This window comes from Globicephala melas, chromosome 14 (genome assembly GCF_963455315.2).
Source record: "Globicephala melas chromosome 14, mGloMel1.2, whole genome shotgun sequence".
NCBI classification, from domain to species: domain Eukaryota; kingdom Metazoa; phylum Chordata; class Mammalia; order Artiodactyla; family Delphinidae; genus Globicephala; species Globicephala melas.
Window position 1 is genome coordinate 52,111,563 of NC_083327.1, and position 26,564 is coordinate 52,138,126.

The 26,564-nt window shown below is 38.7% G+C and overlaps 1 protein-coding gene across 4 annotated transcripts in view; it reads left to right on the forward strand.

The window, feature by feature from the left end:
- NKAIN2 (sodium/potassium transporting ATPase interacting 2) overlaps positions 1-15,667 on the forward strand; it is a 978,136-nt gene extending 962,469 nt beyond the window's left edge. For 3 of the 4 annotated variants that reach the window (XR_011376710.1, XR_011376711.1, XR_011376709.1), the window contains 3 exons: positions 8,975-9,056; positions 9,701-9,789; positions 13,233-15,667. Coding sequence is in view for 1 of the 4 variants with exons in the window: in XM_070043515.1 (XP_069899616.1) it covers positions 8,975-9,056; positions 13,233-13,242 (92 nt within the window). In the remaining 3 variants the exon portion in view is untranslated. The remainder of the gene's footprint in view (positions 1-8,974; positions 9,057-9,700; positions 9,790-13,232) is intronic. The other variant, XM_070043515.1, reaches the window with a different exon arrangement.
- The last annotated feature ends 10,897 nt before the right edge of the window (positions 15,668-26,564 follow it).

The following is a 26,564-nucleotide window of genomic DNA, read 5'->3' on the forward strand; positions in this document are numbered from 1 at the left end:
ATGAGCGTTCAGACAAGGAGAGTGGGGGTAGGGGGACATAGCCCAGGGGTGCCTCATCCAGTTAAGAAAACTAGGAAATTCTTCCCTGAGGAAATGACATTTCCACCGAAACCTAAAGGACAAATCAGGGGGATATGCAGAATTTAACAAAAATAGGTGTCTTTTTTAAAAAGGGTAACTTTTTCCATCCGTATTGACCAAATGGACACCATAATTCACACAGGAATCATCTTAAGTGTTTTTAATGAACCCCATACAGCAAATCTAGTTTCACCTTTCTCACATGGCTGGAAAAATATTAGAGTAACCACTGGACATCCTCATACCTGAAACTGCTATTGTTGTTCTATAAAGATGAGTAATTTAGGTTTAGTCCTCCTTTCTGGAGGCTGCAAAATAATGCGAAGATTGTGTTAGCAAAAATTACAAGGGGATTTTAGCATGCACGCTTTATTTTTCATTTTCCTAAATATGTATGCATTGATGTGCCCACATCCTAATTAAAACCACTGCATTTAAGTGGGCTGTGCCTTCTAATATATATATATATATATATATATATCCTGGATGTCAGCTGAGAAGACATACCCAACCATGTCTAAGTAGCTTGCCTACAGCCTGTGATAACTGCTCTTTCCAATTTCGACGGCAAGGCATGTCACATAATTGAAAGCCATTCTAATAGGGGAGAACAAAACAGAGACTGGTAAATCTAATCCACCCAAATGGCGTGGCACAAAGTGAGGCCAGGCACCTTTAAGATAAAGTTTACTTAGCCATTTCATCATATTCTGCACACGATTCCACAGTTATTGAAAGTAACAAAGATATCTGAATACATAATTTTCTAACTCTAGCTTTACAATTTCTTGATCTTCTCAGCTCTTACCATCTTTGTCACCACTCACTTCAGCTACCTCCTTAGTTCCCTTCACCAAGGAGGCTAATTTTTATCACCTTCATTATGGAGGAAGAAGGCTTCTCTAAAAATCACCAGTTCTAAAATTCTCTGCCTGACTATAAACTCCTATCTTTACTCCCTCCTTGTTCTCCTGCTTCCCTCCTGGAGGAATTTTTCTTCACCTTTATTTAGGAGCTTCCCTCCACTGGAATCTTTGTTTATCTTTCTGCTCATCATCTGTCTCCTGAATCCACAGGAGCGGTGATGCTCTTACAGGCACACTTAGTTTCCTTCCTTGCTTTCTCTTCCACAGTCCTTGGATTTTCCATCTCCCTGCCTGACGAGGCTCAGGTGCAGCTTCTCCACTCCTAACCCTGGGCTGCTGCACGTGGCTGGAGAGAGTCCCTAAACCCAGCTGGATGCTCTCTCCTGCTCAACAGGGCTCTCACTCCTCTCCCATGGACAGTGTGCCACAGTCACCACAGGATGTGCTCCAAACCTTTCCAAGTTCCTGAAGTCTAGTACCCAAACCTGAGAAAATCAAAGCTACCAAACTTCTTCCATTTTTCCCTCAGAACCTCAAAAATTCTATACTAGCAATTATCTTTCTGTCTTTTAGAAACCCTCTCCCAATCTGAGAGGAACCATTAAGCTTTTCCTCTCCAAAGCAATCCTTCCACCAAGCCTTGGCTTCATCCCCTCTGCCTGGTTCAGGAGATGAGCTCTTGGTGTCTTCATTCTCGCCCACTCCACTGTAAAGTTCCTCTTCCCTACATATGGGTCGAAGTCTCATAGACTACAAACCAGGCTGGGCCTAGCCTCTCCCCATCCTTTTGGATAATATATAAGGTGATTTCCAAAACTATTTGAAATATGGAAACTCAGTTCTATGTAGTTTTTTTAAAATATATCTTCCCTTTTTTTCCACAATATGTCACATATGTCACATTCCTACTGCTTGCCAGACCACAATTAACCAACCACGTGGGCATTAAGGGTTTCCATAAACCTACCTCAGCTTCTGCTGATGATTTCCACACTCATGTCATTCCATACAAAATTCCAGTAAATTCTAACACAAAGTCCTCTTCTTTGACCCTTACCTCCACCTACTTCCCAGGCCTGAAAAATTCTCATCCTTTCAGTAAAGAACCTAAATATATATTTTAAAGTATAATTTGAATCATTCTTTTGGTATAAATCCCTTGCTAAAAGAGACGAGATCCGAAATCTACCTGTAGTGCATCCATAAAATACATGCATCTAAGTATTAAACACATATAACCCTGTGAAGTTGGAACTGTTTTATTATCTCCACTTCACAAAGGAAGAAAGTCAGACTCAGAGCAACTGTGACCTGCTTGCGGATATGATGCTGGTCAGAAGGGAAGGCACACCTGAGCCCAGGTCTTCCAACTACCAAGCCCTCAATCATTATACTACTTCATACTTTCCCTGTGATAGAGCCAGTGATGGCATTAGATTATTAGAATAAGATTCAATAGCAAGATCCTGGTCTCAGCAGAAGACCAGCATGTGTTTCTTCAATTCTTACCTAAGGTACTGGCCACACTGAGAATTAGCAAAAATAGGCAAGAGTGAAAAGACAAAACAGTTTATCAAGTGGAAACTTATATTTCATTTTTATTTTTAGAACCAACAGTTTAAAGTGGTTACTCAAATGATCTCTAACTAAAGAAATATTTCATTTTTATACCATTGTGGTGATCGCATTCCACTTTCAGTTTTTAGTATATGTAAATGTGTTACCACGTTTAAAATACTGAAGATCTGGTTCTGATACAACTAAGAGAGAAACATGGAAAATAGAATCCTAAGACCCTGAGAAAATGTTATTTTCTGAACAAGGTTAGGAACTGAAGCATCTGCCATGATTTAACTAATAAGTCTCATGTCATTCAATGCATGTTTCGCCTGTCAGAAGCTCTCTGTAGCATCACACTTCAGTGACCTTTCAGGCAACAACAGACCAAAGTACCCTTACAAAGGGTTGTGTTTTCCTAATCAGAAAAAAAAATAGCTCTGAGTCCACTCAGAGATACAAGTCCAGACTGAGCACATCAAGCTCACACAGGAAGCTGAACTGCTGCCACCAAGTAAGTCTGTGTGGGAGGAAGGCGGGGCTTTTGAATTTGGGCTACAGTAGGTTATGCTCTGAATTCCTTTTGTGCAACTGGAGATAAGTACCCTTGAAATAGAGACCTGCAGAGACAATGGATTTACACTCTGTTTTCATAGGCCCACACAAATTTTTTAATGTCCTTCAATGAGTTCTTCCAAATATTTAGGCTTAGCTTTCTGTGAACTGCCTGTTAAAATTTCCCCCCATAGCCTTTTCCAGCTCTGTCTCCAAAAGAGAGTGTGTTGCCTAGTGGCTTTGTCATTAATAACCAAGGTACAATATTATATTACAACACCTCCCTGCCAACATGTATTTAAAAAAGCAGTTCTAAGTTTGCTGAACTCAGTGTTCATGATTAAAAGGTTTAAATAAAAGGGAAGCTCACAACAGGGAACATATTTGAGTGAGAAATATTTATTCAAAAAGCACTTTTCTCTTACTTGGTAATTTTGAAATCCCACTATTATTAACTTTATTAAATCATAGTTATTAAACTGATATGGCACTTTACTAATTTAAAATCATTGGGCATCTCTGTGCCTCTGTTGGTAAGTAGACAAAAACACACCCATATTGCAGATAGGAAAACTAAGCCAAAGAGAAAATGCTGTAACATCTGAAAAGAAAATAACATTCCTGAGTTGTTTTCAGATGACCAAAAGCAAATCACTACAATGAGGCAAATCACTACAAAATTTAAACAAGTACAAATTTTATTTTATATTGTCACCTACCCAGTCATGTACCTCTGTTTAGGATGCTATGAACTGGCCAGAAAGAAAGCAATGTTTTCCCTAGCAGTTATCAACATTTGCAACATAGCATTCATCAGTGGATTACCCTCTCAGCCCAGTCATTCTGATGCTGAAGCATGTCCTAGCCTCTTTCCTTCTACTCCCCTAGATCAAAGAGACTAGGGCGGTGCCTTCTTCCCATTGGTGTCCAAAAGATTTCTTTTATCTCACAGGACCCAAGCAATCACTGACATTCTAGATCTTCTATAAAAGGTCCTCTCTTTATTATCATTCAAGACCTTATGAAGGAAAGGGTAAATGCACTCAGTCAAATTTCACTTAGAAATTTTACCAGCATCTTCCATGCTTAAATCAATTGTCTTTAAAAAAAAAAAAAACAACAACAACAACAGCCTAAAGAGTTTATTCAGTAAATATGGCTTCCATGAGCCAGACACTGCTCTGGGTTCTGGGACTACTGTAGTAAATAGTAAATCTCATGCAGCTTAAATTATAGAGATAGGATCAACAACAGAAAGCAGAGTCACAATATGGCAGGTGGAGATAGTTTTCAATAAAGCACAATAAAGCTGAATGAGTAAAAAGAAATTAACCTCTAAAATCCCAGCAAGTCCCTAATCTGCCTTGCACCAATTACAACTACATTTCCCTTTTCCCAAGTGTTTCCTGGTCCTTGGTGCTTGTATGTGCCACATATAACTTACATACTACATTTCCTAATGAAGCCAAACACCAACTCCCTCCTCTCATTCTTTTTGTTCCATTAAAGACTGCAACATCCTCCTAGACAACAAATTTGAGCTAGGAGCCAAACATCTAGATGCCATCACAATTACTTGGAGAAGTACCTGCTAGCTGTTTCATGACTCCTATTGCTTAGGAAAGTTTTACAATATTCAGTGGCCTCTTTAGAGCCTAAATAAATGTAATTATATAAAAGAAACAGAAAACAGACCAAAGTGGTATTGAGGGTATTCTAAAAATGTAAGCTAACCCCCGTAATTCAATTTTAAGAGAGAAAAACATAGTTTCGTCTACTATGCTCTCCACCCACAGGGCACCCCAAAGAGTTCCAAATTATGGGTGAAACACCATTCTGTAAAAGATACAGAGAACCATGTCTACCTACACTGACCACCACACTCTTAACTCTAGTGGTCAGTTGGATCCAGCTTATTAATATTCCTCTCCTTCGGGTCTTTAGGAAGACATCCAAACAATTACTAAGAATGAGTACATGTGGAAACTGACCTTACATAAATTCTTTGGCTGTGAACACAGACAGGTATATAAAATACACTACAGAAAATATATCCTTTGATTCTGATTTAAATTTGAATGCCCCCTCACAAGTGAGATGGTAAAAATGCATCCTGGTTACATTCAGATCCTCTTCTTTTCTCATCTTGGTTCTGAGTCATCTGCTGTTGCATCCTTTTCCATGACCCCAGATGACCTGAATGATCAGAACAATCGCAATCCTTCTGTCAAAGCTTTAGCACTATCCTCTCCAGTTGGGTAGTTGTAAATCGACTCTACCAACCCACACATCAGACAGATGGCTAATAAGAGCAAGACCCAGACAACTCAACCTCCATTCGCAACAGTACTCAGACACATCTCATTTCCCTTCTGGCCTTTTCTCATGTCTCCAGAAGGTCTACACTGCTCCTGACTCAAGCTTTGTTTCCCAGTTTTGGTCCCAATTCTATCCTTTGGACTTGAAGATTCATCTTGGTTTCTTCCAGTTATCCCTTGGCTCACTGCACAGTCTCTGACTTATAAATTACCATCTGTTTTTTTCTGCCATCCATCTCACACCTCTGGAATCAAGCTAAGGAAATATTTCAAAACATCAATAAAAACACTAATAAGCCTGAGATTGACTTGGATCTCGGTTTCAGTGGAGGAGACCTTACTGTTTACATCTGCCCACTCTCTCCTCCAGCACCAGGGTGGGGCCATCTTACTAACAGGGAACCTCAGAACAAGGAAACTTTAATGCTTGAATGCCTCTCAGAAAACTAGTCCTTAAGTCTTAATGTTGATAAGAGTGAACCCAGGGCTTCCCTGGTGGCGCAGTGGTTAAGAGACCGCCTGCCGATGCAGGGCACACAGGTTCGTGCCCCATTCCGGGAGGATCCCACGTGCCGCGGAGCGGCTGGGCCTGTGGGCCATGGCCACTGAGCCTGCGCATCTGGAGCCTATGCTCTGCAACGGGAGAGGCCACAGCAGTGAGAGGCCCACGCACCAAAAAAAAAGAGTGAACCCAAATGAACAGGAATTTAGGCACTATCTGCAATGAATCCCCAATCGTAGAAAATAATTTCTCAAAATACAAACTTTAAATATAGTTGCCATTCAATTATTGTACAGCTCTTCTGGTACCATTTATATTAGCTAATGTGCAAACGTGGGCAATTCAGAAAACAAAAGAGGTTTGCTCTCTTTTAATTCATCTTCTATAAAATATTTGATATAGTTCTACAGTTGTTCCAAATTAAAACTTTCTTTCTCCTAAACTGCATGGTTTAGAAGAATTATAAAGAAAATCCTGAATTTTTAAGGGCTTTTAATTTTCTTCTTCCACACCGCATGTCTCACCCAGGGCTCTACATTCCTTATTTTATCCTCACACTAATAGTATTAAGTATTATAATTCTTATGTAAGAGAAGTTAAGTGATTTGTCTAAGGTCACACAGCTGGCAAGTGGTCAAAGCAGTATTTGAACCCTGATCCTTCTAACATCAGGATCTCTGTCCTTTTCATTACACTGTAGTCCTCCTTATCTGTAGTTTCACTTTCCATGGTTTCAATTACCTGCCGTCAACTGCAGTCTGAAAAGATTAAACGGAATAAACAATTCATAAGTTTTAAATCGTGAGCCATTCTGAGTAGTGGTGATGAAATCTCACACCATCCTGCTCTGTCCCTCCAGTAACATAAATCATCCCTTTGTCCAGCATATTCATGCTGTGTATGCTACCCATCCGTTAGTATAGGGAAAAAAAATAGTATTGTGTATATATAGGGTTCAGTACTATTCATGGTTCAAGTATCCACTAAGGGTCTTGGACTGTATCCCCGCAGATAAGGGGGACTGCTGTACTATTCCACTTCTGACCAGAAGAGAAATTCTGCCTCAATAAAAGGGTTTTCATGATAAAAAGAGATATTAAATCATAAGAAGACATGGAGGCACCTTGAAAGCATATTAATAAGTGAAAGAAGCCAATCAGAGAAGGCTAGATACTATAGGAGTCCAACTCTATGACATTCTGGAAAAGGCAAAACTATGGAGACAGTAAAAAGATCAGTGGTTGCTAGAGATTAGGGGAGAGGGAGGGATAAAAAGGCAGAACACAGGACTTTTAGGGCAGTGAAACTATTCTATATGATACTAACATCGTGGATACATGTCATTACATCACTTCACCAGAAGTGAACCATAATACAAACTCTGGACTTTAGGTGGTAACAATATGTCAGTATGGGTTTATCAGCCATAACAAATGCACCACTCTGGTTGGGATGTTGACAGTAGGGGAGGTTGTGCACGTGCTGGGTGGGGTGGGGGAGGAGGGGGTATATAGCAACTCTTGGTATTTTCTTCTCAATTTTGCTGTGAACCTAAAACTGCTCTAAAAAATAAAATCTATTTTAAAAAAATGAAAAGATTTCCCCACTAAACAGACATCATGGACTTTATGTTACTTGCTCCAATTTCTACCTGTAACACTTAGGATATTAAAAAGAACAAAAACTAGTCAAAGCTAAGCCAATAGAAAAAGATATTAGAAAAAGTAAAGATATCCTCTAGCACCCTAATTCAGTTTCTAGTTTCCTCTCTTTCTTCTTCCAGTCATCTATCTTGTCAGCTTTTTGTTGTTTTGCCTCTTTTTGCCCCACCACATGACCTCCACATCCAGGAATGGGAAAGAAAAAACAAAACCAAAACATTTTCACAGCACTCTTAGTATTTACTGTCCCAGTTACTACCCCTTCCAAAATGTAGTGGTATAAAACAACCATTATTATGCTCATGGATCTGTGGGTTAAAAATCCAGACAGGGCACAGTGAGGATAGCTTGTTTCTGATCCCGGATGTCAGGGCCCTCAGCTGGGAGACTCCAAGATTGGGTTGACTCAACAGCTTGGGGCTGGAATCATTTGGAGGCAATTTTTCTCACATGTCTGGGTGTTGATGGTGACTATCAGCTGGGACCTTAGCTAGCCTGTCAGCCAAAATCATATCCGAGGGTCCTCCATTGATCTCTCCAGGGGCACTAGTTTGGGATTCCTAGTTTGGGCATGATGGCTGTGTTCCAAAAGAGAGCATCCCTAAAGAGCAAAGTGCATGACATTTTTTTGATCTAGCCTTGGAAGTCACAAAATGTCACTTCTACCATACTCTATTGGTCAAAGTGGCCACAAAGTTCTACCCAGGTTCAAGAGGAAGGGACAAAGACCCAAACCTCAGGATGGGGTGAGTGTCAAGGTCACACTGTAGGCAGATATGGAATAGGAGATATTGTTGCAGCTATTTTGGATAATATAATCTACCACAGTAACTCTTGTTACATCTCATTGTACCTTAAATACCTAGGTATGTATTGCATTTGAATGTTTGGTTAGAGTTTGCTGCACATCTTTATTTCTGATTGTCTATTTGAGATTATGAACCACATAGTGGCAGAGACAGCCATTTTGAGCTAATTTACATGACCTCCACCATTGCACCTTGTACTTGACAATCATAGGATATAACACTATTACTAGTGCCGCAATTGCTGATAGGTACATGCACTTGAGCGATCATTATTTTTTACATTTGTAATGTGTTGCAGAAAATCTCCATGCTAACCAAAAAGACGTATAGCATCTTAATTGTGCAAGTGAATTTTATTGCTCCAATTAGGTCTTGGTTGCTTCAAAGGAGTATATAAATTTCTTCTCCCAAGTGAATAGATTCTTGTAAAGCAATAATTGAATCTCACAGTTGAGGGGGGAAAAAAATCACTGCCTTGAAGGAACTATCTTTTTTCCTCCACAATTAGCTAGTTCTGGTTTAATAGATTATTAAAAGGTTTATATTAGTTATCTGTGTGAGACCTTGATCATGAACGTTTATCTCTTCTGAAAAGTTAACTAATTAAGGCGATTGTCCCTTTCAGTTGATTTCATAGGTGGCTTTGACTCTTATGGCTATCAGGGGCCTCAGAAGACATCTCATTTACAGCTACAGCCTATGTACATGTAAGTACTTTAATTTGGAGGTATTCTTCTGGGATACTAAAAGATGATTAAGAAAATGTTATTGTGGCACAAAATAGATGGCATGCAGCTTTCCTTCAGTCATTTACTTTCAGTATTTTCTCTTCTATTAATATTGTTCTGACTGAGATAATTCTAATAAATTTTTTAAATTATGAATAAAATTTAACTTATCAGGAAAGCTATCTCTAAAGTTACTTTTAAAAGTAGTCTTACATAAGTATCAACTACATGGCTAAAAATCCAATATAATATACAACTTCTTTGAATTACCCAAAATTTGTGTATTTTGAAAATGATATAACATTGTAGGTAGTTATATGTAACTATATATAGGCCATATATCCTGGTTTTCCCAGTATAGTCTTAGTTTACATGGGTTGTCCTGATATAATTATTACCAGCACACCCTATTAGTCTTAAAAGTGTTCTCATTTGGATGATAAATGATAGGTTATCACCTTAATTATGTGTAGTGTTAGAAAATAATAATACTCTTTCATTTTTCTGGTGTGAAAAGTGAAAATGAAACCAGAATATTAACACTGAAACTTATCAGACCCTTAACTCTAGCACTCAAGAGAGCAGACATACAATCAGAGCCTGATTTTTATATCTGTGTTTAGGCAAATTCCCTTGGATAACAACTGATAACAAATTCTATATATCAGCATCAAGTGATATGCTGAATTGCAAGCGAAGATCAAAATAGAAAGTAAGATTCCAATTCATTTCGAAATGTGAGCTTCTCTCTTTGAAGATATGTGTTTGTCGTCGTTGTCCTCCACCATTGAATCATTTTACCTTTTAATATTGTTAGTGTGTAGGATAATAAATACGTTTTTTGGATTATTTCTCCTCCAGAGAGATTAAAGTAATCCTTATACATCCCCTTTTAAGCTTTTCTTTACAAAGGGAATGATCTATGCATCATGCCTGCATTTTGTGTGTGTGTCTCTTGTAGTTTCCCAAAAGCATTTGGTAACACCACTCATAAAAAAACTTTATCGAATTCAGAAATCAGCCAATACTGTATGTCATTCAAAGCATCCCTTCTGTAAACAGGACATCACACATCCCCTCTTTTACATTCCCAAAACCACTGCCCTAATTCAGGCAATCATTAACTGAAGTTTTCCAGTCTCTTTCTTATTTTAGAACTCCTATCCCACCTTCCATGTGACTGCCAAATTAATCTTCTTAAAGTACCACTCTGATTATGTTAGGCCCCTGCCCAAAACCTATCAATGACTCCTTATTGCCTACTGAACAAAGTTGAAACTCCTTATCAGACTTTGCAAATCTACTCTGATCTGGCCCCAGTGTTCTATTGAAATATTATCTCTCCTCTTCAACCTTTAATAGTCTCAACCATATGCAGACAATGCTGGGAGCCCCCAGGAAAATGTAATGATAAATAAGAGCTGGCCTCTGCTTCCTGAAGCTTATCATCTATTGAGGGCACACATAGTCTGATATCTCCCCTTATCCTTTTTCTTTCTTTTTTTTTTTTTTTTTTACAGTCAAACTAAAACTCTTACCATCTGCAAATATGACATGTATTTTTCCAATTGTCCATGCTGTTCTCTTGACACCAAATGTTGTTTGTTTTCCCCCAAATTCCACTCTTTCAAATCCCACTCTCCTTCAAATTGTATCTTAAAATATACTTCCTTTATGAAACATTTCTTAACCTTTTTCCTTTGATATCTTTTTGTTTTGCCCCATACTATAGTTGTCTCTCTATTTATACCATAACATTCCTATCCTCCCAGAAAGATTTGATAGCTTAAGCAAAAAATAAAATGATAAATCCTTTACATTCTTTACCATTCTTCTCAATATTGTAACATAGCCTTGTGTAAAGTGTTCTATTAAAAAATAAAGTCAAAGCAGTAAGGAGCAGTGGTAAGGAGTAGTGGTTAAGACGAGCTACTGAAGCCAGACTGCATGAGATAAAATTCTTTATGACCTTGGACCTATAACTTTATTTGAATAACTTTATTCTCACCAAGCCTAAGTTTCCTCACCTGCAAAATAGAGACAATAGCATATGCACTTCATATAGTTGTTCTGAATTTCCATAAAACAATGTTTGTAGAGCATGTACAACATAGGACATGTCACATACTACATGTTTAATAAACATAATTTATTAGATGTAGTAATAATGCTTATGTTAACCAATATTACTCACGAAAAGATTTTATCAACTCAGAAATCACCATACACTGTATTTCATTCCCAAAAGGTTTCCTCTGTAAACAATATATCACATATGTCAGCCCAAGTAACATGTAACAATATGTTTGTGCTCAAGAGTAGACCAGAACATCTACAGGTCCTGCAATTTCTTGCTTCTGACAATATCACACAACATTCTTATAATATTACATTGTGTTGGTCAATATGAATGATCAATAAATATGATCAAAATATAATAAATTAGATGTAACCACTCTGTAAGGATCAGCTCTGATAATAACACGAGAATGCCGATTATATATAATCAAGACTATAGTTTCAAACCAGGCATTCATAATTCCAATGTTGTCTTTAAATAGAGGACTCTTCAAATTTAATGTCTGGAACAAAATTCCTTGAAGACAAAACTTCTCGTGATTTTATTAAGTACTTTAAATGCTGAACCAAAAGTAATAAAAATATTATTTTCCTCCTCACTGCCTAAGAATAGTAAAATTATATAAGAGCTTTCAAGTCTCACTGCTCATGAAATAAGTTAAATGTTTAATAAATCACCAGTCAAAATACTACTACCATACCTTCTACAAAGAATCCTCTAGCAGACCTCAAGTACTAGAACACTAAGATTTTATTTTACAGGTGAGGAAACTAGATGAAAGAAAAGAAACACAAAGGTCACACAACTTGTTCCTTACACAGCCCCAATTATCAACTGGTTTTCCTGACTGCTTAGTTTTTTCCAAATTCTTATGTGGACTGTTGAGTTTGCTCTGACATTTCATTCCCTGATTTTAAATTTACTTATCTTTACTTCCTCACACTAACTTAGCTGCCATAGTTCCATACATGCCTGCACCCTCCCCTTTTCCTGCGTTTCCTTTATTCCCTTTTGATTTCACATTATATGTGGTGTTGAATGAAGCACTTTTTCAACTGTGTAGCCCTCAAATACAATCACTGGAGAGTCACTGCCTATTAAAATCCCATGAAAAACCAAAAATGATTCAAGCATAAACTTCATCCCCTGCTGGGAGGCAGAGACCTGAGCATCTCCTGTATCTTTGTCCTGTGGGGTAGACCTTCTCCTGTCAACCTGCCATAAATAAGTCTCATAAAATAAGAGTAATTTAACATCATGGGCCAGTTCAAGCACCCCAATGATATTATATAGCAACTGGAAATAAAAGCCATTCCTTAGAAGGAAAACAGATGCTTAAAAGCAATGCGCAGTTTTAGCTGTGGGGTTTCCATTATACCCAGCAAATCTTCTGTGGCTCAGAGCCTGGACAAGGCTTTGAAAACACTGTCCTAACTGACCTCCATTCACAGTTTGTTTCAGTTCCTGTAGTCAATGAATAGACAGTCCTCTTTTTTTAAAGTTAACTTGGGTGAATGTTCTTGGCCTGTAATTCTTCAGATTATCTATAATCCATCTAAAAGGGAAAAGTTTTCATTAATTTTTCTCTTACAGTTTGGAGAATTCTTTGAAACAAATAATGGCTATGAAGTTGCTGCGCAAAAACATTCCCACGCCCACAGGTTGATTTTCTAACAAAGTAACTGCTTTGACTACCACTGACCTAAGTGCCGAAGCAGGTTGAGATCTGTTTGGGCTCCCTGCAGTATAAATGCGAAAATACTCCATGCTATATCAGACCACATTTGAAAACATTGCATTCTTTTTGGCGGCCTAATTGTACAGCAATACATATTCATTTGCCCCCAGAAAATGGATTTTAAATTACCATAAATGGCCTCTCTATCCAAAAGGTTGCACTGCGGAAAAAGTTGAGAAGAGGAAAATTGTCTATTTAAAGCACAATTTGGGCTTTGGATCTCTTTTATTTTTTTTTTTTATTTTTTTTTTTTGGTTTACTCTTGTGCTTGGAGAGGTGAGAAAAGGTGCTGGGCTCTCACCCTTGATTAAAAACATCTTTTTTCTCTCTCTCTCAGGTCGAAATAATACAAATGGCTTCAGTATATCAGCTCCTGGACCGTTCAAAGAACTTGTTTCGCAGTGGCCTCCTGCATTTTTTGAAGAGCAAGAAGCAACTAAGTTTAAATATATATACATACTAACAAAACATAAAGCCTCCATGTACACTGGGACCACACACACACACACACACACACGGGCACACATGGGCACACAACCAATTCTACTTGGCCTCCTCTTTCTAACTGAAACAGACAGATATGCAGGATACACCCATCGTGGATTTCCTGAAAGCAGGCTGCTTTCTCCCAGGCCTTTGGAAAGTTCATAAGGAGACGTGCTGGTGCCCTCTGCTGGCCGTCACTAACTGCTCTGCAGCCCAGCCAGTCAGCCTCTGCCAGCTGCGAAGTCATCCAGGGCACATTAGCTAGAGAGCCCTGTCTTCTGCACTCCGTATGTCTTGATAGCACCACAGCTATGTAGGCAATGTAATTGCAAAAAACAAACAAACGAAACACGGCATGATGACCCTGTAACTGAAGTCTGAAATGGCAGGTTGTTTGCCCTAAAGGCTGTACCGTACATACTTGCCTTAACCCACCTAAGTTGTGCGCCTGAGAATCTCAGTGCAGACACCCCCAAGTCACTTCCTTTAGGCTAACACACTGCTATTAATTCCGAATGAGTTCAAGTCTGTGTGTGTCATGTCAAGAAACAAGACTGCATAGCTCAGCAACTGCAGTGTGTCTGTGTACAAAAACTGCCAGCTGTCAGCAAAGTGCTTTTACCATTGAGCCTCCATGGTGGCCAGAAAAAGACAAGTAATAATAACAAAGTAATAATCGTCATCTTTATAATTCCTCAATAAGGTCTTCTGAGGGGGTTGGGTGGGACAAAGAGAAACGTATCAATCTACTAAACTCATTAATCTACTGGAAGCAGAGAACAGAAATGGCTTAACTCACTGATTTTATTTATTGCACTCTAGGTGCTTTTATAAGTATCTACCAATGTCTTTTACTAACACAGAAACAGCTGTGGATTTCTATCAACAGAGGCCAACTGAATATGTATTAGCTATGTTTACTCTTTTATATCTAATTCAAATGGAAGCCCCTACGTAGGTGAACTTTTTTTCCTAACTTCAGCGTACGAGATTATTTTTTGGGTGGGTGGGGGGAGCAATAGTTACCTTGGTGAAATATTTGAGATCTCTTTGTGGTATTTGGGGGATCTGTTGTGTGTTAGGGTGTATTTTAATCCTCCTGTATTATTGTGGCAGAAAAACTGTGCTGTTGACGTAGTTGGCAACAAGATGCCTTTGGAAACTTAATAGTAGGTCAATGTGTTTAAGGAATATTCTGAATTCCTAGGAAATTTTGTTCTATATATTCAAACATTATTTGGTTTTCATTAGTGAAAAACATAATTAGCTCAGGCTTGTCAGGAACTCAGATGAGTCATTTTTTTTGGATCCACCTGAGACACTAAAATCAACTTTTTTCTTTTTAGAACTAATATGCCACCCTTAAATGCAGTGAAATTCAGACTTGAAAAATTATAAATTGGCATGGAGCAACTTTTTCTCCTTGTTTCTAAGAAGTTTCAGTTATTGGGTTAACCTACTTTGAACGTTAGCCCATCCAAATCTACATAAACCAGTCCCATTACTGTGTCTGCATGGATGTCTGTGATCTACACATATACGCATTTGAAAACAAAGGAACAACGGTTACAATTAGAATATAAACTACAGAAAAAAGTTCAAGCACTTGTGCTTGAATTTTCTCAGTGGTTTGTATATGTTTGTCCATATATACATGCATAAAATTATACAATCACAAACATGTCAGTGAAACCTCATACAATGATTTTATAGTGACATGCATGTTTAATGTATGAGAAAAACACTTACCAATGTATCATCCTTTGATTCTTAAAATATAAATACTATACATGCCAGAAATTATTCTAATGTGAGTATTAATGTGACTATTAAAAATGAGGTTTCACTGTACATTCATGCTGTGATGAGATTCTACCTTATAAGACATGTATATGGATAGAAATTTAAATGCACAGAGACTAAACCCTCATATTCCTGCTTTAAGTTGCAGCCAAGTTACCATCTAATCACTACTATCATCACCACCAAAATTTTTAAAAACAGTTGTTGACTACTAAAAAGGAATCAGTGGACAGGGAGCACAGTAGTGTGATTCTATCTGGAAAAACATCTAAGTTGTACAGCTGTATCCTCCTCAAAATCCGGTGAAGAATGCTATTTTTCTAGGCTGAGCTTTTGTTATAAACCTAATATTCAGAAGGCAAGAGTTACAATCCTGTGTCTTTTTTTTTTTTTTGGCATTTGTTAATTCTGAATGTATTTTTAACAGAGTGATTTTTTTGACTTACTAGTGTAATTTGCATTTTAAAAATAAATGGAAAAACAATCAAGTTTCTGAGCCATCCCTGAAAGCCCTTGTTCCTTCTCAAAGTGTATTCAATTATGTCATTGACAGGGACACCCTATTCCATTGACGTGGAGGCAATGCTGATATTCTATACCATACAGGGATGTGTCAGCAGTAAAAAGGAATTGCCAGGCCTTGGCACCATTTTAGCTCAGTCATAGGTAACACATACTTTCATTATCTCTAAGGGTTCTTTTATAAGACTGCCTGGAATAGACCTGCTGTCATTTGGAGAACTTTTTTCCCTCCTCTATCTGGAATTTAGAGTTAGCATCCGGCTAATAGCTGGATTATATGTCATTATATTTAAAAACTTTGATTAACATAAGTAGGGTTTTTCATTTTTTGTATGTCAAATTAACATAAAATAATTTAAAATACTCATTTATTGCCCCTTTGATGATATAGACTTTTTTTTTTTTGCAGTACGCAGGCCTCTCACTGTTGTGGCCTCTCCCGTTGCGGAGCACAGGCTCCGGACGCACAGGCTCAGCGGCCATGGCTCACGGGCCCAGCCGCTTCCGCGGCATGTGGGATCTTCCTGGACCGGGGCACGAACCCATGTCCCCTGCATCAGTAGGCGGACTCTCAACCGCTGCGCCACCAGAGAAGCCCAACATAGACTTTTGATGACAATTATAGTGAGCATTTTGAAACAGGATAGGCAAGTTGAAAAGACTAACCCCCGGCACTTGTGATAGTATAGCCACAATATCAGCTGAGGTTTACCATATGTACTCAAGGGATAGAGGGCTTGGTCTGCTCCAGGCTGCTGGGGTTATGTCCTTCCTCTCACAGCACACAGATGCACACCAGCCCCCAGAAGCCGAAATGCCAAAATTGACTGAAAATAAGGGAGGCTTTGAGGAAGCATTACAAGACGCTGAATATCAACTTGTAGTATTTCACTTCTAGGCCACATGGTGAGAGCCTTGTAAATGATCAAGCTTGTTTTCACTTATGTTCCCTGTGTGAAAAGTATGCTGATGCGGGTTCACTGAAGGAGCGAAGAATGACTGTCAGGATGTTGCTTCCCACTGTGAGGGCAAGTGCACACAAGACCTCAGTTGCATAAAAAGAGACAAAAGTTAATAGGTCAAACCTAAGAAAAGATCATATATTTACACGTGATCTAAAGAAAAGATTCCTTAGCCTGCAGTTCTCCACTAAATAAGATGTGCATTTGGTAAATAACAGGTGGTACCAAGATCTTCATCTGGTAGCTACTGAAAAACATAATCTTTGAAACAGTAAAGCAAATATCCAACATTCCACTGTACTATATAACAAGTGGACAATTTGAACTCAGAAATAAACATTTTAAATAGATCACATTGTAGAACAAACTTGAGATATAAACTCATTCATTATAGAAACAGTAAACTAAGGCCAACAGAGGTTAAGAGATTACACAAGATTGCCATTTATCCTGAAAATGCAAATACCTCACCATTCTACAACAAATTCTACTATGTGTACTCTGGTTAGAATAGAATACACTACACCCCAGACAACTGGGATTTGTCAAGTGGCTCTGCACTGTGTAAATCACAATGAATGCTGATAAGGAAGACTCTAAGACAGTGTAAGACCAGAAAATGCTTCTGAATTATTGTGTATTAAGTTTATTAAGTTCTGTATAGTTTCAATGTTAAATATGCATTTTTATGTTTGTCTACTGGGGAAAATGCACAACCTAAAAGTTGAGAATTATGTTTTATCTGGCAGACAAAACTGAGGACTTGAGCCCGGAAGACAGCCTCTCAGATAGCTCTGAGGGACTGCTCCAAAGAGGTAATGGAGGAGCTGGGATATACAAAACATCAAAAGATTACTGTTAATTAAAGAAAACCAGACCTCTCAAGTTAATGAATTTAGCACTTTTCTGTGTATGGGAAGATGCAAGAGTCTGGGCTTTCTGAAATCCTTCCTTCATCATGAGGTGATGTGCACCTCAGCTCTCTGGGGCCAGTGTCCTGCTTCTCTCCATCCTGAATCCCCTCAGTGTGCACAGTCAGGGGCGGCTGCAGTGCCTGCTGGCTTGATGGCTGCAACATCCTTTGTTTACTGAAGTGGCAGGCAACACTTTGCACCCACATGTTAGAGTTCTCTTAAATATCAATAACATGTACCCATATGTTAACATGTATATATGATATGTTCTTATATATTAGTCAACCAAGTATGTTCAGCTTCAGGGTTAGAAGTCCTTCTACTTCTTTCATAATACATTTATGAATAGCTAATGTTAGAGAGATTAAGATTACTCAAGCTGTTCCATCTTGAATACTTCCTATGATTTTCAAGAAAAATCATCCTTCAGAGATTTTATCAGTCTTAGGTAAAATTATGGCAATCAACGCTTATACTCAGGAAACTTTGATATCAAAATCCTTACATTATAAAAAATCAAGCCCAAATTATTCTCCTCACATGTGAATCTTTGCTTAGGATCCATGTTCAATCCTCTTTTCATTGTATTGCATCTACCTTCCACCCACTCCCAAGAAAGGAAAGAACAAAATCTGTGAATGGTATATTATGTCCAATTTAAAACATGCTAGTGTCTTAAAACAATCATTTTTAATAGGTATGAGAGCAAAATCTCCACGACATGTATATACTCTATTCCTTTTAACTCAACAAAAGCTCGAACTAGAGAATACACTCAAGGGTCTCATTAACCACTGAAATCTGCACAAGGATCACAAGCTATGGCTGCCAGTGACCACAAAGAAAATGAAGGTGAGTTCCTCCTAAAAGGGATAATGATAGATACTTCTATATTCCCCAGAATTATAAAGAAGATCATTTTTCAAAAATTCTTAAACATTTTAGAGTTTAGAAGCAAATGAGCTTAAAATTTTGATGGGTATTAAAAGCTGATTTCTGTAAGATAAATTCAAAGAGGAAAAATCCTTGTATAAGCCACATGTTGATGTTCCGACATTTTAAACCATTATTAAAATAAATGTAAGCTGTTTCTATAATGAGAGCACAGAACTGTGGTACCCTAATAATAAAACAGGTGTATTTTTTAACCTCTCACTCTACCCTCATATGAATTTAAGTGGTAACAGCAATGGAATAAAACAACTCCCAGAAAAGATTGCAAATTGATGCTGTCATCCCAAGGATGATGGATTGATTCAATTAATCAGTAAGTCCTTTCTAAGAGTCCTTCAGGGAGTTATTTACCAGAGGCATACCCTGTTTGTTCCCCTTCCATGCGCCTGTCATTTTTCTTCATTATTCTTCTAGTTTTACTCATTATATCCTTTGGGGATATGTTGATCTCCACGTGCAGAGAGGTTTTTGCACACAGCTGTCTAGACATAAATCTTTCCAGCCTCACAGTGGAAGCCACCAGAACACCTGAACTTCTTGTCACTGTTATGTCAGGCTGACCAAGACTCTTAGGATGAAGTCAAACAAATGGGCACTGAGTTATGACTGGTAAGTCAATGGGGAAGTATCAAATTGAGCGAAAACTATGAAAAATCCTCCATCAGTAAGGATATAACAACCCTGTGCTCCACGCACCATGGAACTAGCCTTCCCATCTCCAAAAGCAGGTAGGTAGGCAAAAACCAAAGGGCTGAGAGGCTGAGGCCGAGGCTTATAATTCATGGAAATACAGCATATTCAGTGAATGTGTTGTTTTGAGTGCTAAAAGGCAAATATTCTTAAACATGAAACATTGCTATTTCGAATGGGCAAAAGCATCTGTCAGTTCAAGTTGTAAAGAATAAGAACTCAAGGAGAAGATGTCTGGAGGGGAGCATCAGTGCTAAATCTTGCTATCAGGGTGGACTACACAGTTTGTGGGGCCCAGAGCAAAATGAAAATGCAGGGCCCCTTTTTCAAGGAGTAAGAAGAAAGTGCTGCTAAAAAAGATTTTCCCTTAAAATATTTTATTACTTACAAAACATAATCAGGGTAATAGTAACATAAATAACCATATAAAATATAAATTATAAAACATAATATTTTGGTGTTCTAATTATAAATACAGTAGCCTATTAAGTGGGATATTTTGATTGATCGTAAGATTTGACTCACTTTTCTACAATTAAGTCATCAAAATCTATGCTTTGGGGCTTCCCTGATAGCGCAGTGGTTGAGAGTTCGCCTGCCCATGCAGGGGAAGCGGGTTCGTGCCCCGGTCGGGGAAGATCCCACATGCCGCGGAGCGGCTGGGCCCGTGAGCCGTGGTCGCTGAGCCTGCGCGTCCGGAGCCTGTGCTCTGCAACGGGAGAGGCCACAACAGTGAGAGGCCCGCGTACCGCAAAAAAAAAAAAAATTATATGCTTTTAGCCAATTCATTTGCAATCAATATAAATATGACATCAATCATCTCGGCAAATGCATCAATGGTTTTTTATAATTTTTAATTTTGAGAAGAATCTTTCTGCTGATACACCTATTACTGGAGCTGTGAAGAATATTTTATAAAAAAGTGACAATATTGGGTGTATTTCTGATAAATTATTATTATTTTTTTTTTTTTTTTTTTGCGGTACGCGGGCCTCTCACTGTTGTGGCCTCTCCCGTTGCGGAGCACAGGCTTCGGACGCGCAGGCTCAGCGGCCATAGCTCACGGGCCCAGCCGCTCCGCGGCATGTGGGATCTTCCCGGACCGGGGCTCGAACCCGCGTCCCCTGCATCGGCAGGCAGACTCTCAACCACTGCGCCACCAGGGAAGCCCTGATAAATTATTTTGAAATATAAATTTTAGTCATTTGAACTAATGGTTCACAGAACAATTTTTCTAAAAAGATTTAGCTCTTCATAAAAATCAGTTTCATGTAATCTGAATTTTAAAAATTATAGTGGCATTTTAGTATTTCCTCTGATATTTCCTATAACTTGAAGTTGTTTAAGAAGCTGAAAATGGCTTCATTTCTACATCATTGAAAACACCTACTTATGTGTTCTCCTGCTGTTATCTTCAATAACAAGAAAAATAATTTTAAAATTGTCTTCCTAGTTAGTAATTTGTTCATTTGAAGTTCACAGGAAAAGAGCTCTTTTCTGTCTGCTGCTAGCTACAGACTAATTTCTATGTGTAAGTGGATATTTGTTTACAATGTTGCAGCAGTTTTCACAACCAGAGACTCTAAACTCTTTGAATAATTCTAACAACTCTGATATGCTTTGTTGCAATATCCATGTGTATGCTTTTATCTTCTAATAATTTATTGACAAAGTTTACTGCCTGAGCACTAGCAGTTCCTGTTCCAGCACTAAATCATAGTTAATATTTGTGCAGGAGCTGCAGGGACCGGTTCTCTTCGTGAATTAACAGGCAAGCCGGCCTCCCACAGTTCCCAGGGCTGCCTGGGCCCTCTGCTTTCCCCAGGGGTACAGCAGTCACTTCCTCTGCTGCTTTCACTGTCACCGCTGCCAATCTGGTCCCAGGTCCTTTCCCGGTCACCCAGTCAGCCCAGTGGCTCCTTGGATTGCCCTGGGGCTGGCCAGAACAATTGCTCTGCATGCTGTGCCCAGGGGACTGAGTCAGAGCCATCAGGCACTGCTGCTAGATCACAAACACTGGCAGGGCTGTCCCCCCAGGGTATCTCCTCTGCTCACCACATGCTCAAAAATAGTATAATAAGAATTTCCTGAAGAGGACAGTAGAGCATTAAACCAAGCATCAGACTCCTCTGAGCATGGGGGTCATATGTGATACACACCCCATGCCCAAAAAGCTAGCCCTGCTTGCTAGATAAGCCAAGAGTAAAAATTCCTCTGCCTCTACCCACACTTCAAAGTTATCCCCATTTTGTTACTGGAATAGACATAATTAGGATATATTTCATTTATTATTAAAAATATTCCTCGGATTATTTTTTGAGTAAAAAATAATTATGGTTCAAAAAAGAATTTAAAAAATAGATTGGATACGTTGGCTACCAAGGCTGGTGAGTATTTTCAGAACTTCCAATGAATTGGATCAAATACTGGTTATATGTACGATTAGTCAGGTTTTTATTACACTTTTATTAAAGAAAGATTTTGTATGGATAACTGAAATCTATCGCAGTGCATGGGCACTAACATTTCACGGCTGTAATTCAATCTAGTAACAATTTTAAGAATAAATTTCAAGAATAACAACAAGGGTTGTTTCTCAATACCTCCCACTAAAATTCTAAAATAAGAATTATTGAGGTTAGTGAGAGTATATATCCAATCCTTTTTTTTTTTTTTTTCCTGGCATCAAAGCAGACAAGAAAGCCTAGGTTTACAAGAATAGGAAGGAGCAAGGCTACAACTGAGTTCACGTGGTTCCCAGCATCAAGGAACAGAAGCCAGCTGACTGGGTGGACCTGGGACTACATCTTTTCTCCACCAGTTACGAGTTATGTTGCTTTGAAAAAGACCCAACCGACAACACATTTCCTAAGATGGGGATGATGTGTGCTGTAGGAGAGAATAGGACAAGTATGGATGCATGTCACCATGCAACACTGGAACTGGGATCAGGGTCATTTCCTCTTGGTGACATGAATGCTGACAAGAGAATTGTTGTGACTGATAAGGGGTGTTGAATCCCTGCCAGGTTAAGGAAAAAGGTGACTGGGTTCAATTAAGTTTGTTTCACCACATGCTGAGTCTTAGAAGAGTGACATTTAAACTTGCACGAAAACCCAAGTTCTGCAGCTCATAACTTGCTGACGGCCTGGTATCCACGTAGCACTTCGATGACAGGAGGCAGCATGTCCTGTGCTTCGTAAGTTATGGAAACATGGTCCTAAGGGGCTTCTACTTGTCAGCTATGCCAATAATAACCTCTTGCTACTTCTCGGCTCTCTCGTTCCACGAATATTCAGTCTGATCTAATTATTAAAGGGATCTAATAGAGAACAGACTTGTGGATGCCAAGGGAGGTGGGGAAGGGATGGTTTGGGAGTTTGGGACCATCAGGTGCAAACTATTAAATAGAAAATAGATAAACAACAAGGTCCCACTGTATAGCACAGGGAACCGCACTCAGTATCCTGTGATAAACCATAATGGAAGAGAATATGAAGAATATATATCCTACAGGACTAGGAGCTGTAACGGAACATTCTGCTTTAATTAAATGCTTTTGAGTTGTTCTAAACCACTTAGATTTACAAACTACCTTAGACATCTCTCAACTCTGCCTGTTTAAGGACAGGAAGCCTTTCCTGTTACAATTCAAACTGTTTTAATGTTTGGTAGAAAAGGCTAGTAGTTTTGTGAGATTTGTTGAATGTGTATTTCTGTGTATTAGTTGTGAACAAACTCACCAATTGTGTCCAGAACATTTTTTAAAGAAGTTTGATTATCTCCTATTTGAGGCATTAAGTGTCAGGTGTTTAGTGTTAGGGTTCGGTCTACATGAAAGATGATAGGAGTTTCCAAAGGTGAAGATCCTACAAACAGAATGTAAATGGTTAGAGTTAGGAATTTGGAATTTTAACTATGCAATGGTTGTAGGTTTCTTTATTTCATTTGTCCTCGGGACTGGGAAATCCAGTGAGTTCAATGAATTAAATGGTTTTTGTTTCATTGCCAGCTTTGATGTTAAAGCAAAGCACCTTGAAACTATTTCACTTGCATAGTTTTACTTTAATTAATGTGTTGATGATTTTAGCAAACACATTTTAAACTTTATGTGTATATATAAAGACACTTATTATATTGTCTGTAGTTTAAATAAAAATATTTCAGTATAAATAGTGTAAGGTGTTTGAATACCTTTAGTCTATATCCTAGGGGCCTTTAGTTAACTTTGAAGTAACTTAAATGAGATTCTATATCTAGAGAAGACTACCAAGCACCTTAAATACCTTCCTCTACTTCTAAGGAACATCAGAAATAATTTCTCTTTGGCACAATGAGCAATGGCCAAGCCATGTGGCTGCCTTGAAAACTGCACAGATGCCACCACCCTTGGGCGGACAGGGTCTAGGGACCGAGCAGCCCATTAACCCAGCACCTTCCCCTGTACCCTATACTGTGAGCAACTTGTGGGGCTGGGTTCTCCCTCCTCAGCCGCCCTGCCTTCACAGATATACCTGTGAAGAGATGAAAGGTTTGACCAGTTCTGTCTGGTGGGTATCAGTGCATTTGCCCCAGAGTGAAAATTTTCACCCTATTTTAGGAATGCTTGGGGACAAAGTATAGGGAACTCTCTGAACTTAGAGTATGTGACTGCTTGGTGCTTGATTGCTAATGAACGTTTGTATGTTCATCAGAATGGGCTCTAAGCCTCATCTTGGTTGTGACACACTCTGGTTATAGGGTTGTGGAGGGGGATACACCTCCCACCTGCCTCTACTGCCCAATAGACTGATTATCAACCACAAAAACAACAAATAGCTGACAGCTGTGGAATTGTCAAATTGCACTAAGTCATTTGGCAATAGCATTTTTAAAGTCCTACCTACTCTTCGCCCCCCATACACACACACTTGGGTGACTTGGCTTTACCCATTTGCAAAGGAGACATTTTCTGCAAATGCTTCTTTATGCCCTGTTCTTGGGGTGACTTAATGCCTGTGTCCACAGCATGAACAAACAGGGTCAGATTAGGGTATCTCCGTTCTGTAAACACATATTCCACGCATGTGTTGAGCACCTCTTACGTCCTGGGAAAAAATATCATGATTGTGAACACTGGTAAATACAATAAACACAGGTCTCTGTGTTCGTGGAACTTGAGTTTTAGTGGGAGGAGGTAGATAGTAAGCAATGATGTAGTTCTTACTTGTCAGGTGGAGACAATGCTGCAGAAATCAACATGCCAAGTAGATTGGTGGGAGGGGGGAGGGGAGTGCAATTTAAAATCAGGTGAAAAGGTAGAATTAAGCAAAGGCTGAAGGAGGTAAAGGACTGAGTCCTGTACCTGTTTAGGGGAGACTCGTTTAATTGGGAGATCTATTTGTGCAAAGGCCCTCAGGTTGGACTGTGCCTGGTTTGTTCCAGAAACAACCCTGCAGCCAGGGTTGTTTAAATGGTTAGAGTTAGGAATTTGGAATTTTAACTATGCAATGGTTGTAGGTTTCTTTATTTCATTCGTCCTCGGGACTGGGAAATCCAGTGAGTTCAATGAATTAAATGGTTTTTGTTTCATTGCCAGCTTTGATGTTAAAGCAAAACACCTTGAAACTATTTCACTCGCATAGTTTTACTTTAATTAATGTGTTGATGGTTGTAGGTTTATTTCATTTTTCCTCAGGACTGGGAAATCCAGTGAGTTCAATGAATTAAATGGTTTTTGTTTCATTGCCAGCTTTGATGTTAAAGCAAAGCACCTTGAAACTATTTCACTTGCATAGTTTTACTTTAATTAACGTGTTGATGGTTGTAGGTTTATTTCATTTGTCCTCAGGACTGGGAAATCCAGTGAGTTCAATGAATTAAATGGTTTTTGTTTCATTGCCAGCTTTGATGTTAAAGCAAAGCACACTGAAACTATTTCACTTGCAGAGTTTCTCAACAATGGTGAAGGGATTCGGGAATGAGGCAAGGGAGGTAACTGCCAGGGCACCTGGCCCCCTGAAAGCTTTGTCAGGACTTTGGCTTTTCCTGTACGGAAAAGCCCTAAATGGTTTGGAAGAACAAACTGACTTATATTCTTAGAGTATGTACATACTGTAAGAGTGGTTTTCAACACGTGTGCAGACCCTGGATCAGCAGAATCAGCTGAACCTGGGAGTTTATTAGGAGCGCACATTCACAGCCCCCACCCCAGACCTAGTGAATCAGTAATAGCAGCAAACTGTGTTTCCTTTGTTTCTTTTTTTTAAATAGTTGATTTACAATATTGTGTCAGTTTCAGGTGTACAGCAAGGTGATTCAGCTACATATATATATATATATATATATATATATTCTTTTTCAGATTCTTCTTCCATACAGGTCACCAAAGAACACTGAGTAGAGTTCCCTGTGCTATACAGTAAGTCCCTGCCAACCATCCACTCCACACATAGTAGTGTGCATTGCTAATCTCAAACTCTCAATTCATCCGTCCCCCTCAACTTTCCCCTTCGGCAAACACAAGTTTGTTTTCTGAGTCTGTTTCTGTTTTGTAAATAAGTTCATTTGTATCATTTTTTTAGAGTCCACATATAAGTGATATCATATGATATTTGTCTGTCTTTGATTTACTTCACTTAGTATGATAATCTCTAGGTCCATCCATGTTGCTACAAATGACATTATTTCATTCATTCTTATGGCTGAATAATATTCCATTGTATTTATGTACCACATCTTTATCCACTCATCTGTCGATGGACATTTAGGTTGCTTCCATGTCTTGGCTATTGTAAATAGTGTTGCGATGAAACTTGGGGTGCATGTATCTTTTCAAATTATGGTTTTCCCTGGATATATGCCTAGGAATGGAAATGCTGGATCATATGGTAACTCTATTTTTAGTTTTTTAAGGAATCTCCATACTGTTTTCCATAGTGGTTGTACCAATTTATTCCCACTGACAGTATAGGAGGGTTCCCTTTTATCCACACCCTCTCCAGCATCTATGGTTAATAGACATTTTTGGTGATGGCGATTCTAACCTGTATGAGGTGAGACCTCATTGTAGTTTTGATTTGCATTTCTCTAATACTTAGAGATGCTGAGCATCTTTTCACATGCTTTTTGGCCATCTGTATATCTTCTTTGAAGAAATGTCTACTTAGGTCTTCCAAACATTTTTTGATTGGGTTGTTTTTTGATATTGAGCTGCATGAGCTGTTTGTATATTTTGGAAATTAATCCCTTGTCGGTCGCATCATTTGCTAATATTTTCTCCCATCCTGTGGGCTGTCTTTTTGAGTTGTTTATGGTTTCCTTTGCCATGCAAACGCTTTTACGTTTAATTAGGTCCCA